General features: G+C 44.9%; 1 protein-coding gene across 1 annotated transcript in view; it reads right to left on the bottom strand.

Annotated features, from left to right (window-relative positions):
- Positions 1-15822, bottom strand: part of LOC144684929 (inositol 1,4,5-triphosphate receptor associated 1-like) — a 152706-nt gene that overhangs the window by 52056 nt on the left and 84828 nt on the right. The window contains exons 11-13 of the mRNA XM_078549344.1: positions 11899-11949; positions 11207-11803; positions 217-295 (exon numbers count right to left, since the gene is read on the bottom strand). Of these exons, the coding sequence (XP_078405470.1) occupies positions 217-295; positions 11207-11803; positions 11899-11949 (727 nt within the window). The remainder of the gene's footprint in view (positions 1-216; positions 296-11206; positions 11804-11898; positions 11950-15822) is intronic.

The following is a 15822-nucleotide window of genomic DNA, read 5'->3' on the forward strand; positions in this document are numbered from 1 at the left end:
AATCTTAACTCTCACAAAAACACACATACACAACCTTGACACACACATAGAACCCCCCAGCATACACATACATACAAACACTCCTGGCCTCCCTCCCCACACATGCAACCTCAGCACACACACAAACTCCCAACTACACACACACTCACACATGCAACCCGCACTACACACACACACACACACAAATCTGTGCCTGGTTCAGCTGCTGCCTCTTACCTCTATCTTGCTCGATTGTTTCACTGAGATCCGGTAATCTCAATGCTGCCAGGTTTTGGTTCCTCATCATTTTATTTTCCTGGTTAAATAAAGAGAAATCTTTTACCTGTCTCGCACTGGAGATTGCTTTACTCCTGGAATTATTGAGGCTGCATTTCAACATACAGAAAGAGATTCCCAGCCAAGCAAAATGGCTATTGTGGGACTGCACTAAAATGCTGCATCTTTTGATATAAAGAAATCCCACAAATATTGTAAAACATCTTACAATTACCATAAAGACCAGTGTATAAATCACACAAATGTATTAATTGCCTCTTTGATTTTTGTGCTTTAGCCACAAGGCATCACTTGTAGCGATTGACTGTCCTAGGTTCACAGATTATAAACTGGACAGGAAGCTGTGAGGTGCGGCAGGCATGATGTCAGATTACATTTCTACTTTAGCTTTTAAATCAGGCGGTTTGTCACACATTGTTCCTCAACATGTACTAAATGAAATTTATACATCAAAGAGGCGTAGCACATTTACCAAAGATAATTTGTTAATCATTAGTACTGACACTGCAAACATTGTAACTAAAGGCAAAATCCTCTGCACAAAAACCTTCCAACAGGGGATTGAGAAAGCAGGTTCACCCTGCCCAGTAGACAGTATAACCTCAAATGCTGCTGTCCTACCTCCCAATAAAGCTGTCTCTTGGAACAGCCAAAAAAATGTGGCAAAAATACAGGGAAAAAACACTTCTTGGCAATTGCCCTCTTATTTCCTGAGCCTCCAGCAGAGAAGGTGCTGTCTCCGAGACATCACAATCTAAACTAACCACAACAACGGCTTGCGTTTAAATAGCTTCTTAAGCATAGCAAAAAGTTGCAAGGTGTTGCACAGTTGTGATTATCATATGGGAGAAAGAGAAGTGGAACTAGGAGAGTAAACAAAGGTAGAACAGGGAAAGGTGAGTGAGAGGTAAAAGGGAAAATTGGAGAAGGAACAGAGCATGAGGATGGGGAACAGCAAGGGGAGGAGAGAGAGAAGGGACGGAGGTGCTGATAGAGACAAGAAAGGAGAAAAAGACGGGGAGAGACAACGTGAAAGCGCAGAGAGGATAATTATTCCAACACATTTTCACACACAACAAAAACAGATAAAGGAACACAGGCACATGCAAGAGAGACAGAAACCATAGAATCTTAGAATCATAGAATGGTTACAGCACAGAAGGAGGCCATTTGGCCCATTGTATCTGTGCTGGCCTTCTGAAGGAGCAATTCACCTAGTGCCACTTCTTTGCCTTTTCCCTGCAGCCCTGCAATGTTTTCCTTTTCAGAAAACGATCCAATTCCCCTTTGAAACCCTCAATTGATCCTGCCTCCACCACACTCTCAGGCAGTGCATTCTGGATCTTCACCACTCGCTGCATGAAAACGTTTTTCCTTATGTTGCCATTGCTCCTTTTGCCAATTATTTTAAAACTGTGCCCTCTGGTTCTCGAACCTCCCAGCAATGGGGACATTTTCTCCCTATCTACTCTGTCCAGACCCCTCGTGATTTTGAATATCTCTATAAAATCTCCTCTCAACCTTCTCTTTTCCAAAAACAGTCCCAACTTCTCCAATCTTTCTGTGTAACCGAAGTTCCTCATCCTTGGAACCATTCTCGAGAATATTTTCTGCGCTCGCTTAAATACCTTCACATCTTTCCTAAAGTGTGGTGCCCAGAACTGGAAGCAATACTCCAGTTGAGGCCGAACCATTGTTTTATACAGGTTTAACATAACTTCCTTGTTTTTGTTCTCTATGCCCTTATTGACAAAGTCCAGGATGTCGTATGCTTTATTAATCACTCTGCCAACCTTTCCTGTCATCTTCAATGATTTATGCACATACACACCCAGGTCCTTCTGCTCCTGCACACTCTTTAGAATTGTACCCTTCACTTAATATTGTTTCTCCATGTTCTTCCTATCAAAATGAATCACCTCAAACTTCTCTGCATTAAATTTCATCTGTCACTTGTCCACCTATTCCACTAACCTGTCCATATCCTTTTGAAGTTCTACGCTATCCTCGTCATGGTTCACAATACTTTTAAGTTTAGTATCACCCACAAATTCTGAAACTGCGCCGAGGTCTAGAACATTAATATTATTAATGTTCAGGTGACTGATTGTGATGCTTGGACATTTTTTTCCTGATTTTAAAAACTTTAGTTAATGCTTTTCAGGTCTTCAGCTCCCTGAGGCAGCTCTCTGCCTTCAGGGAGCTTTCTGTCAGTGCTCGCCCACACCCGCGTTGACGTCAGTACCTGCCCTCCTCCCGCCCCCCACCCCGGCAGCGCTGAGCTTCTCAGAACGTGCTTCACGCTGGCTGGCCGTTAATTAGCCAGCCAGCGTGAAATCGCAGTTGGAGGCCAATCACAGTCGACGGTCCGTTCCACAACCAATCCTGGACCCGCCGATCACGCCCGCCCACCGACCTAAAACTCCTGCCCCAGGAGTTCTAACTTTGCTCACAAGTCTGTTGAGTGACACTTAATCAAATGCCTTTTGGAGTCCATGTACACCACATCAACAGCATTACCCTCACCAACCCTCTCTGTCACCTCATCAAAAAAACTCAAGGAAATTAGTTAAATATGATTTTCTCTTGACAAATCCAAGCTGGTTTTCCTTAATTAATCCGTATTTGCCCAAGTGAATATCTGTTAGTCCCGAATTACCGTTTCTAAAATCTTCCCCACCACCGAGATTAAACTGACTGGTCTGTAGTCGATGGGCTCATCTTTACACCCTTTTTTCAAAAAGGCTGCAACATTTGCAATGCTTTAGTCATCTGGCACCACTCCTGAGTCTAAGGAAGATTAGAAAATTATGGCCAGTGCCTCCACAATTTCCACTGTCACTTCCTTCAGTATCCTTGGATGCATCTCATCCGGTCTCGATGCTTTATTAACTTTAAGTACAGACAGACTATCCAATACCTCCTTATCATCAACTTTAAACCCTTCAAGTGTCTGAACTACCTCCTCTTTCACCATGACCTGGACAGCATCTACTTCCTTGGTACTGAACACTGAAATTATAGAGAATAGGAGAATAAGAGAAGGGACAGCTGTAATAGAGAGACACAAAATACCAAGATACACAAGGGGCAATAATACCTGTGTCTGGGAGCCAAGTAAACTCTTGTGGCGCGCAGAACGTGGGGACTGCTGATGTCATGGTGGTGATAGGATTTTTTTGGGGGCAGCAGTTAGTAAAGGGCTGCTGCTACCTTTAAGGCGGCATTCCACTCAGAGATGGGCATTGGAGGACAGCGTCAACATCACATCAGCCTTTTGAGGTCAATTGGGGGAAGTGGTGGCATAGTGGTATTGTCCTGACTAGTATTTCAGAGACCCGCCATGGCAGATGGTAGAATTTGAATCCAGTGAAAAATCTGGAATTCAAAGTCTGATGATGACTATGAAACCATTGCCGATTGTCGTATAAACCCTTCTGGCTCACTAATGCCCTTTAGGGAGGGAAATCCTTAGCTGGCCCACATGTGACTCCAGACCCACAGCAATGTGGTTGACTCTTAAATGGTCTCTGAACAAGGGCAATTAGGGATGGGCAATGAATGCTGGCCTAGCCAGTGACACCCACATTTAAGACATGCAAAGCAGGAGATCCTGGAAATCTAAATTAAAAATAGAAGATGCTGAAAACACTGAGCAGGTCAGGCAGGATTTGTGGAGAGAGAAATATAGTTAATATTTCAGGTCTGTAGCCTTTCATCAAGACCTGAAACATTAGCCAGGATTTTCAGCTCAGTGTGCAGGCGTGATATTTTGGTAGGATTTTTCACTGCCCATCCAATCTTACAGCTGGCCTTTGCATTTTTGCGAAACCTCATCCACTGGCAGAATGAGGTTTCCAACAATGAATTAAAAAAAACTTTTAAACTCTTTTTTAACCTGTCCCTCATCATGGGGGGACATGTTTATATTATTTGTGAAATTTTCATTTTTCATTTTAAAGACCTTCAGCTCCCTGAGGCTGCTCTGTGCCTTCAGGGAGCTTTCAGTGAGCGCACCCACCCCTCGCGCATGCACACACTTCAGCGCTCGCACCCCTCCTGCCCCCACCCCCGACAGCGTTGATGCTCTCAGCGTGTGTTTCATGCCGGCTGGCCGCTAATTGGCCGGCCGGCGTGAAATCGCGGTCGGGGTCTGATCACGGGCGGTAGACCGCTTCGCAGCCATGCCTGGTCCTGCCCGCCACGCCCGCACGGTGAGGGGAAAATCCTCCCCATTAACTTTGCTTCTCTCTCCACGGATGCTGCCGGACCTGCTGAATATTTCCAGCATCTTCTGGTCCTATTGCATGCTCCAGACCACCCTTAAACAAGACCACCCTTAAAATAAACCATCACAGGACTGCATGAATTTTCTTATAGTGCCCATTTGCAATGGACGTTGTGGACATTTCCGTAACACTGGCAGGATAGGAGTTCCTGAATCATTCAGCCATTGGATTTCACACCCATGGAGCCATATTATGAGCAGCAGACCTCACCGTAGAAATGAGGCCTTACTGAGCCTTGGGTACCTAATTGACACTGAAGTGCTGAGTACAATGGGCAACGGTGAACACAATATAGGGAGATGACGCGAAAAGGCTGAGAAGGGTGAGAGCTGGGTGGGCAGGGAGAATGAATGGGTGGGAGAGAGAATGGGGCAGCAGCGAGTGCGAGGTGAAGGGGGAGCATACATTCACTGTCATATCATCACGATCTACTGGCTGTTGGTGACAATGATGAGCAGCATCAATGCATTGCCCATGCAGCGACAGGACAAAGACCCAAGCACTTCCCCCACCCCCACTAATCTATCTCTGCTTCTGCTGTTCAGAGGGATGAAAAATGGACATGGGCCATATAGGATCAGGTAGTTCTTCACAGGCAGAGTGATCAACACTTGTTCATCTCCCAGGAAGAGATGAAAACTCTGGAACTCATTCGGAAACAATCAGATACTATAAAAAGAGGGTGACTGACAGGTTAGGATCCTTCTGGATGGATGAAGTCAAATGGAAAGATGTTTTCAGTGTGGATGAGACCAGAATTTGGGGTCATAAATATAGGATTTCTTGGCTGTCAGCCAAGAATGCATATTGAGGCTTGGCTGAGAGCCCAGAAAGTCATTAATTTACCGAAATAACCTGGGGCAGAATTTTCCAGTCGGCGAGCGGGGGCGGGGCCCGCTCGCCAAAGAGTAAAATGACGCACGGTGACGATGGGCGTGCGTCCTGAGGTCACCGCGCGTCATTTAGATTGTCAGTTCGGTGGGCGCTCAGCTGAGTCAGCTGTGTGCCCGCCGAACTGTCAAAGGCCTATTAAGACCATTTAAATATTCATTAACTCAATTAAATGAGCTGCCTGTCCAACCTTAAGGTTGGCGGGCAGGCGAAGAGCCCAGGCGGCCTTCGCATTTTTCATGAAACCTCATCCACGGGCGGGTTGAGGTTTCATGAAGTGTTTTAAAATATAATAAAAATTTTTACACTCACGGAATCCCCCCCAGCATGCACAGGGAGTGCACAGCACCTCCGGGCACGCGTCACGATGGGCGGACCTTAATTGGCCTGTGCATGTAAAATGGCGGTGCTTCCCCGATTGGGGACGCCGATCGGGTTCGCGCCCACCTCCGCCCACCCCTGCACAAACCCCCCTACCCACACCCCCACCCCCCCACCACCCCCCCAGCCCCCCATCAGGGGGAAAATATTTCCCCTGAGCTACTGGGAAAACATTGCTTGATTGATAGCTCTGGCTCTCTGATCTCTTCTATCAATTGCACAATGTTTATTTACACAAGAAAAAGAGATTCTAAGTGCTGGCAGTTTCAGCTATAGATACTTTTAAGGGTCAGGATGATTAACACTTTAATTAGCCTTTCGTTAAAAAAAAGTTTTTTTTAAGAAAGCAGAAAGTTATCATGAATGACTGTGTTTTAAAAGTTTTTTACGCATCCTATTGTCACCATAGGATTCATTGGTTCTATATTTGGTGGATGAATGGGCATGGAATGCCATTGCTTGGCATGAGGGGCCATAGGGGGTGTGTTGGGGGCATACCTTGGCATGGGTCATAAGGGGCCTTAGGGAGTGGTTGGGGGCCATATCTTGGCATGGGGGGCATGAGAAGGACTTTTTGATCTTATCTTTCAAAAGATTACCTGATGCAGACTATGGTTCATGACACCTCTGAGGTACCTTGAACCAAGACTCTTTGAAAAGCTAGCCCGACTTCATGAAAACTGCGGAGGACAGGGCATGCCTATCCCCACAATGGAGCCGGTCAGTTCGGGAGTGCAAGGTGTGAGCCTGTGACCCGAATCAGCCCGCACTCTTAAAAGGCACTCCTGAAAATTGGAAACCTGGGGATTGGGGTCAGGAATCTCAGAAATGGATGCTAGCTGCCAATTTCACATCTCCACGGAGTTTCCCTAACTCTGTAAAATTTGGCCCCATGTGTAGATAATCCTGTGAGTTCTGAGATATGTACAAGTACTGTAAATAAATTGTTGTAGATTTGGAATTAATCTCATCTCTGCATTGCTCTGAGATAAATTAGACATATAAAATAAACACCAACCAGTGAATGTATAACATGGGGTGTGAGGAAATTGGGAAAGCTGCGCATCAGGTCCCCTCCCTAATGGGTACACCCCCCTCCCCTCTCTCTGTGGGCTTTTCCTGGAGGCAGACTAGCAGGTCTAACAGAAGCTACACAAGGTAATAAACCACTTATCTGTGATTTTTCAGGCAACTTGAGATTTTCCCTGGGACACAGAGGCTCCTCTCTATGTTAAAAGCCCGAAAAGCAATTGGATGCGGTTTCACAGCGGGAACTTTGAGGGTTAAAGGTTTAAGCTTATTTGCTGGCAATAATTCATAAAAGGGATCTAACCCCAGGCTTTGCAGCCACATCATGAAGGCTCTGCTGCAGCGGCAATCGCTTACCTCCTACTGAAGGTGCCAACTTCTGTTGATGGTCAGGCATCGCCCACACTGCAGTGGTGTCCAGCAGCCCTACTCATGAGCCATGTCGATTGGACCTCATGACGCTAGAACCTGGTCGCCATCCTGCCATAGCTAGTTCTGGTTTGCCTACCTAGAGCTTATCCCAATGTTGGGATCAGCAGGCTAGTCACAAAATTCAGTCCAACATTTCAGGCAATGACTGTTCATAAAAAATGTTATAATCAAATATTAATTCTGTTTCTAAATCCATTGATGCTGCCTGACTTGCTCAGTGTTTCCAGCACCTTTTTTATATTAAAACTGTCCGTACTTTGACATTGTGTGCGCAGTGATCCTGTCATTCCCTGTTCAGAACGGAGAGGCTTCTGATCTGAATAAACACAGCAGGCAGATCCAGTGAAATACTGAGGGAGCACTGCACTGTCAGAGGGGTAGCTTGCACTGTTGAAGAGGCAGTACTGAGGGAGTGCTGCACTGTTGGGGGCAGAACTGAGAGAGTGCTACATTGTCAGAGAATCTGTACTGAAGGAGCGCAGCATTATTGGAGAAGCAGTACTGAAGGAGTGCTGCACTGTTGAAGGGTCAGTATTGAGTGAGCGCTGCACTGTTGGAGGGGTAATACTGAGAGAGCGCTGCACTGTCAGAAGAGCAGTACTGAGGGAAAAGCAAAAAACTGCGGATGCTGGAAATCCAAAACAAAAACAAAAATACCTGGAAAAACTCAGCAGGTCTGACAGCATCTGCGGAGAGGAATACAGTTAACGTTTCGAGTCTGTATGACTCTTAAACAGAACTAAGGAAAAATAGAAGAGAGGTGAAATATAAGCTGGTTTAGGGGTGGGGGGTGGGACAAGTAGAGCTGGATAGAGGGTCAGTGATAGGTGGAGATTGCCAAAAGATGTCATAGACAAAAGGACAAAGAGCTGTTGACGGTGGTGACATTAGCTAAGAAATGTGCTAATAGGTGACATTAAGGGTAGAAAGCAGGACGAGCAAGGTACAGATAGCCCTAGTGGGGGTGGGGTGGGGGGAAGGGATCGAAATAGGCGAAAAGGTAGAGATAAAATAATGCATGGAAATATATTTAAAAATAATGGAAATAGGTGGGAAAAGAAAAATCTATATAAATTATTGGAAAAAAGGGGGATCGGAAAGGGGGTGGGGATGGAGGAGAGAGTTCATGGTCTAAAGTTGTTGAATTCAATATTCAGTCCGGAAGGCTGTAAAGTGCCTAGTCGGAAGAGGAGGTGCTGTTCCTCCAGTTTGCATTGAGCTTCACTGGAACAATGCAGCAAGCCAAGGATGGACATATGGCCATGAGAGCAGGGTGGAGTGTTGAAATGGCAAGCGACAGGAAGGTCTGGGTCATGCTTGTGGACAGACCGAAGGTATTCCACAAAGCGGTCACCCAGTCTGCGTTTGGTCTCTCCAATGTAGAGGAAACCGCATTGGGAGCAGCGAATGCAGACTAAATTGAGGGAAGTGCAAGTGAAGCGCTGCTTCACTTGAAAGGAGTGTTTGGGCCCTTGGACGGTGAGGAGGGGGGAAGCAAAGGGGCAGGTGTTGCACCTCTGCGGTTGCATGGGAAGGTGCCGTGGGAGGGGTTGAGGTGTAGGTGGTGATGGAGGAGTGGACCAGGGTGTCCCGGAGGGAATGATCCCTGTGGAATGCCGCCATGGGGGGTGAAGGGAAGATGTGTTTGGTGGTGGCATCATGTTGGAGTGGGCGGAAATGGCGGAGATCCAGGCCTCCCTGGCGTTTGCCATTTCAACACTCCACCCTGCTCTCATGCCCACATTTCCGTCCTTGGCTTGCTGCAATGTTCCAGTGAAGCTCAACGCAACCTGGAGGAACAGCACCTCATCTTCCGACTAGGCACTTTACAGCCTTCTGGACTGAATATTGGATTCAACAACTTTAGATCATGAACTCTCTCCTCCTTCCCCACCCCCTTTCCGATCCCCCTTTTTTTCCCCCAATAATTTATATAGATTTTTCTTTTCCCACCTATTTCAATTATTTTTAAATGTATTTCTATCCATTATTTTATCTCTACCTTTCAGCCTATTTTGATTCCTTCCCCCCACCCCACCCCCACTAGGGCTATCTGTACCTTGCTCGTCCTGCTTTCTACCCTTAATGTCACCTATTAGCACATTTCTTAGCTAATATCACCACCGTCAACAGCTCTTTGTCCTTTTGTCTATGACATCTTTTGGCAATCTCCACCTATCACTGGTCCTCTAACCAGCTCTACCTGTCCCACCACCCCCCTTAAACCAGCTTATATTTCACCTCTCTTCTATTTTTCGTTAATTCTGTTGAAGAGTTATATGGACTCGAAACGTTAACTGTATTCCTCTCCGCAGATGCTGTCAATACTGAGGGAAAGCTGCATTATCAGAGAAGCAGTACTGAAAGAGTGCTACACTGTTGGAGGGGCAGTGCTGAGGGAGCGCTGCACTGTTGCAACAGCAGTACTGAGCGAGCGCTGCATTATCAGAGAAGCAGTACTGAGGGATTGCTGCACTGTCGGAGGGGCAGGACTGAGGGAAGCTGCCTTCTCAGTAGGGCCATGTTTCAGAAGATTCAGTAATCAGAGGTTTCATTAAAGATTCTATGGCACTACCTGAACAATAAAGAATTCTCTCAATGCCTGGGCTAACATTCCCCACTGAATCAACACCATCAAAAATGGACCAACTGGTCTATTCCCTCAGTGGAGCTTGTTGGGGCTTTACTTTTGTTAAATTATTGCTGTATTTAATGCACATTAGCATAATCAAATAGTTTCAAAGTAATTTGTTGAATTGAAAATACTTTGAGATGTTTCTGAGGGATAGAATCATGGAAACATACAACACCAGATGAGGCCATTTGGCCCATCATGCCTCTGCCAGCTGAAAGAGTAGTCATGTTTTGTTCCACATTCCCACTTTTTGTCCGTAACCTGTAAGTTTCTCAGCCTCAAGTACCTGTCCGACTCCCTTTTAAAATTATTTATGGAATCAGTTTCCATTACCTTTTCAGGTGGAGTGTTTCAGATGTGATACAAGATGTTATAAATGGAGGAGAGAAGCCAAATTTTACCTGTTAGTTTCCCTGAACCGCACTGTTTTTAAAAAATGCACTGTCCTAAAATTTTCTAGCAATATATTTTTTACAAACTGGTTGCAGACAGAGTCAAGACTAAGGTACAGAAGGGTGATCACACTGATACAGTTCAACCATTTTAAAGTCATACATTTTCTCCTTATTTTAATAACTTATATATCTTATTATTTGCAGTCAGAAAGCTAAAACTTACAGCATTTTGCTAAGCAGAAATGTGGAGCTGGTTGGAGCGCAGAACATTATCTGTCGTACAGACTTGGAAGCTGAGAGGTGAAAAACTATACAACACTGCAGTGCCATCACTGGTGGCTGGGTGTAATTATAGCATGATGAGTTTACATAGACAGTTCCCATTATAAATGTGGATGCTGAAATTGATAATGGGGAAAAAATGTGACACCAAATTGTGACAGAAATGTGGCAGCAAGAAATGAGTTTTGCAGACAGAAAGTGCACAGAGATATAAGATTTTTAATATATGACAGATGTTTATCGGTGTAGGTTGAAAGCTCTTGCAAAGGCAGCTCCGAGTCGCACATGTGAACAACAGCAGATCGAGGAAGCAATGGAAAACTTCGCTCTCTGCTATGTATCAGTTTATTTCCCGTCAATTAATGATGGCACGGTGTAACTGGGCAGGTGATAAGAAGCACATGCAATGTGCGCTCACAATCTCTTGGGTTAAGGCAAGACATTACCAGTTTTGTTTGTTGTCTATGTCATGCTTGCAGGATCACAGTAGAAAGCATATGTGATAGCCCCTCGATGCCCTTTGAAGGGATATGCTCAGAGCCCAGCATGTAAATCTTTTCTCTGCAGAAAGCCCTCTAAATAAGCAACAATATTACCTCTCGGAGCTTGGCAAGCTTCTGCATCTTCGGTTGGGCAGGCAGGTCCTTGCAGTTAGATGCTTTCAGTTGACTGGAGTCAAACACATTGTTGAACCCGAATCTCTCTGCAGTCTTGGGGGGTGATTTTGGTGGTGAGCTTAGTTCCTCATCGGCCTCCAGGCATTCCCAGGAAACAGCACGCAAAAGAGGCTGCGAGCTAAACGACTTGATTTCAGCCCTGCAAGGCATTCTGGAGCGAGGGATGGCCTGCTCGGTGCTTTCGAGGGCTGGCTTCGAAGCAGCTAATTCAGAAAACAGAAGCTGAGAGGGCCTTAAAGGAAGGGCCTTGCACTCCAAAGCTCCCAGCTTTGTAGGACTGCCCAACTCACCTTCTGCCCCATTGGTATCAGTGTTGGGGTCTGCTTTGACACAGTCACTCTTGTCTAATAGCTTGAATTCTCTGCAGGCATCAGTTCCCAGGGAAGCAGGATCATTTGGCTGGACTGATGCCTCCAATAGCTTTGCCAAAAGAATGACTTGGGAACCCGTTGCTGCTGGAGATGACTTTCTGGCTTCCACAGTCTTTCTGGTTGGGGATAATTTTCTTGTGTGTTTCTAATACAATGGTTTAGGATTAAAAGGAAGTCAGTCAAAAAATGGTGTTGCTCATGAAATCATAATGAAATGATTCAAATAGTAGCAGAACTAACCTCAGAATTTAGTTGAATGTCCTGTTCTCTTGTGCCAGGGACTTCCAAAAGCTATAAGCGAATGACATCTTATATCACCAAAACAAGGCAAGGTTACTGTGACACCGAGGTTGTGCATTGAAAGTACAAAGACCTGATACAGCATGTTCCAAGCAACCTTCAGTGTTTATGCTATCGCTGTTAAGAACTGGTCCCCAGACTACAGCTCACAACCTAATTAATATTATTTGCAATTTGCACAAGAATTGAGGGATCTGTCCAATAAACACTGAGTCATTCTAAGCTTGTAACCAATAGAAATTGTATTGATAACATAACACACTACTGTAATCATTAATTTAAACTTTCCTCCACAATCCTTGTGATCCTATCAGCCACTTTGCCAGAGGACACTTTGCCAACGATTCCTATTAATTTTCTTACTGTTGTTTTCTATGCCAGTTTGTTCTGCACTAAGTCTACTTTTTACATCTGGTGCCTCTACCCTTCATTTGGAATGATAGTTTTGGCCTCACTAACTCCTTTAGAATCATACAACACAGAAAGAGGTCATTTTGGGCTGCTATGCCTATCTATACCAACTCTGTGAATGAGTTATCCAATTAGTCCCACTACTCCTGCCCTGTCCCCATTGCCCCAGCCTCAAATGGATCTCTCACACCACTTTCAATCTGAGAACCTTCAGTCAAGTTAGCTCTTTGATGCTAAACACTTCAATGATTCTGTACTCTTTGCAAGGATCCAAGTCTGCCCAAAACTTAAAATGGTTGCCTCTTCTAAATCCTCTGAACAGACATGGAACAAAGCTTGCCACGTGATAGGCAAGCCATCTCTCACCTCCAACTTCCAATCTCTCTTTTTTGCAACTTTCCCTTCTCTTTATTATAATTGATGTCATGGTCAATGTTCCAAATCTTCCTCTCCTGCTCCTCTGATGCTGTAGCTGTTCTTCCTCAAACACTTCTTCCAATGCATTCTGACCATGTTGAAATAAAAGGCTTGTGCACGATTGTACTACAGATCGTTCTTTCACAGTACTTCAAACACATTGAATTTCTTAGTTCTTCTGCCATTCCTGTCCACTGACATTCAATAAGATTTTAAAAACCAAACTCTGTGTCACGTAATCACTAATCCCTGATTTAACCACATATGCCATACTTCAAATGTGGTGACATTCTGCCAGATGAGCTATGGCCTTTCACCTTGTATTTTCAATAGAGAAAATGAAAAATCCTTATTATAGAATGATACAGCACCAAAGGAAGCCATTCAGCCCATCAAACCTGTGGTGCACTTTTAAAATGCAGTCCAATTAATTCCTGCAAATGCTTTTCCTTCAATTCCCTTTTGAAACTTATTATTGAGTTTGCTTCCGTTGTCCATTCAGGCAGTGCATTCTAGATCATAACAACTTGTTACATAATTTTTTTTTCCCTCATGTCATCACTGTTTTTTTTGGCAATTATCTTAAATCTGTCTCCTCTGGTGAACAACCCTTCTGCCAGTGGAAACAGTTTCTCCTTATTTACTCTAACAAAATCCTTCATAACTTTGAACACCTCTTTTAAATCTCCCCTTGACCTCTGCTCTCAGGCGAACAACCCCAGCTTCTCCAGTCTCTCCACATAACAGAAGTCCTTCATCCCTGGTACCATTCTGGAAAATCTCCTCTACACCCTCTCCAAGGCCTTGACATTCTTCTGATAGTGAAGTGCCCAGAATTGGACACAATATTCCAGCTGAGGCTTACTGTTTTTAAAGGTTTAGCATAACTTCCTTGCTTTTGTACTCTATGCCTCTATCAGTGAAGTCCAGGATCCCCTAGGTTCTTTTTAAAAACATCCTTCTCAACTTTTCCTGCCAACTTCAAAGGTTTGTTGGCTAAAATATGAAGGTCACTTCTTTGAACTACCAGAGCTGGAAAACCAATAAAGAAATACGTCTTTCAGGTAGGGTCATAGATCATGGAGTTACAACATGCAAATCCATCTCAAAGACATTATTGCTATGTCTACCCCACAGATGTAGTGAATTTGGTTTCACCATCTCAAGTCCCCAAAATCGAGTCTGTTAGCCTCACAGTTATAACTAAGCAGACAGGTGATGTTGAGAGACTGTTCTTAGCATGCTTTGGGTTTTTTTTCTAAAGACTACATGAGTTATGTTATTAAGTTTATTAAACTGAGATAATTTGCTTGCTGGTAATACAGTGCCATTTAAAAAAAATAATAATTCTCAGATGTGGCATTGCTGCCAAGGTCGGTATTTATAGCTCATTCCAAGCTGTTCAGGTTTGGTACAACTGGGCGGCTTGTTAGGCCACTTCAAAGGGCAGATAAAACTCGGCGTCTAACTTTAAAAAAAATATTTTTTTTTATTATTCTGTCACAGAATGTGGGCTTTGCTGGCTGGGCTAGCATTTATTGCCCATCCCTAGCTGCCTTTGAGAAGGTGGTGGTGAGCTGCCTTCTTGAACCGCTGCAGTCCATGTGGTGTAGGTACACCCACAGTACTGGAGTCATTGGAGTCGGCAGATCGAATAAGAAAGGCAGATTTCCTTCCCAGAAGAACATTAGTGAACCAGTTGGCCCTCTTCCTGCTCCTACACAGGTCATAGGCCAGAGCTATTCCCAGTCTCCCCCGGGGAGCTGTTAGCATCCTGTTCTGGTTGGACCTTTACATCCAGCATGGACAAGGAGTTTAGCAGCACGCCAGAGTGGACCAAGGCTGACCGACAGGGAGGGTCAATGCATAACGGTGAAGCAGTCTGAGCACTAATGCAGGAATTTAAGAAACAAATCTCTGCTTCTTTTCTGAGTGCAAGTGCCTACTTGTACAGAGAGTGTGAAAAATAAAATTAGGAGCAGCGTCCTTATGTCAAATGTGTCAAAGTCAGTTATATGAGAATCTGGAGTCAACTATGATGCTCAAATTGGAGCTTATGAAGCCAACATTCCCTCCAAATGCGTGGTCTTGACAGCAATAGCAGAGTTAAGAGGTAGCTTGGACATATTAATGATTGTGAGGATTAAAACTTGCCTGTTTTTCAAAGAGTTGCCTTGTGGTGAGTGCAGGATATGGAAGGAGTAAGGGAAAGATTGAAGAGCAATGTAACTCCTCCAACGTTGTTTCCCCATTGATGTTGATCCTCAAAACCCAGGCTCAGTTACCTCTGACACGCTCATTGAAGTGCATCCTCAACTCAATCCATGTCATTGCAATCTCCATCATCAAATTGCAAAGTGCAAATGGGTGAAAATGTTACAGACATTCCATTAAAGATTTTCCCCAAATTGAGTTGTTCTCTCCTCTTTATCTTGGTGTTTTAGTGACTTTGTGTTTGGCATCCATGATCAATTCATTCCAGAAATCAGGATTGTTTTGATACTGGAACCAATTATAAAGATGTTCCAATGACAGTGAGGGCAGCAGAACCTCTGGCACTGCCAGGAGGAGTGGGGTATCAAGGAGTGGGGTAAGAAGGATGGGATAAGTGGGAGAGTGCGGTAGTGGGGAGTAGGGTATGAGCAAGAGAGAGGCAGTGGGGTTGGGGTAATGGGGAGAGTAGGGTAACTTAAAGTCGAATTCAAGATGAATGGGGTAACTGAGAGAATGGGATACTAGAGAATGGAGTTTGAGCAGGAGGGGGAGATGGGTGTGAGCAAGAGGCGGTGGTGGGTGCGAGCAGGAGAGGGAGGTAGGTGTGAGCATGAGGAGAGGTTGGTGTGAGCAGGAGGGGAGTTGAGTGTGAGCAGGAGGGGATCGTAGGTGTGAGCAGGAGGGGGTCATGGGTGTGAGCAGGAGCAGGAGGTGCAGGGTGTGAGCAGGAAGGGGTGGTGGGTGCGAGCAGGAGGGGGAGGTGCAAGGTGCGAACAGGAGGGGGAGGTGCACAGTGTGAGCAGGAGGGGGAAATGCAGGGTG

This window comes from Cetorhinus maximus, chromosome 9, assembly GCF_964194155.1.
Source record: "Cetorhinus maximus chromosome 9, sCetMax3.hap1.1, whole genome shotgun sequence".
In the NCBI taxonomy this organism is placed as follows: Eukaryota; Metazoa; Chordata; class Chondrichthyes; order Lamniformes; family Cetorhinidae; genus Cetorhinus; species Cetorhinus maximus.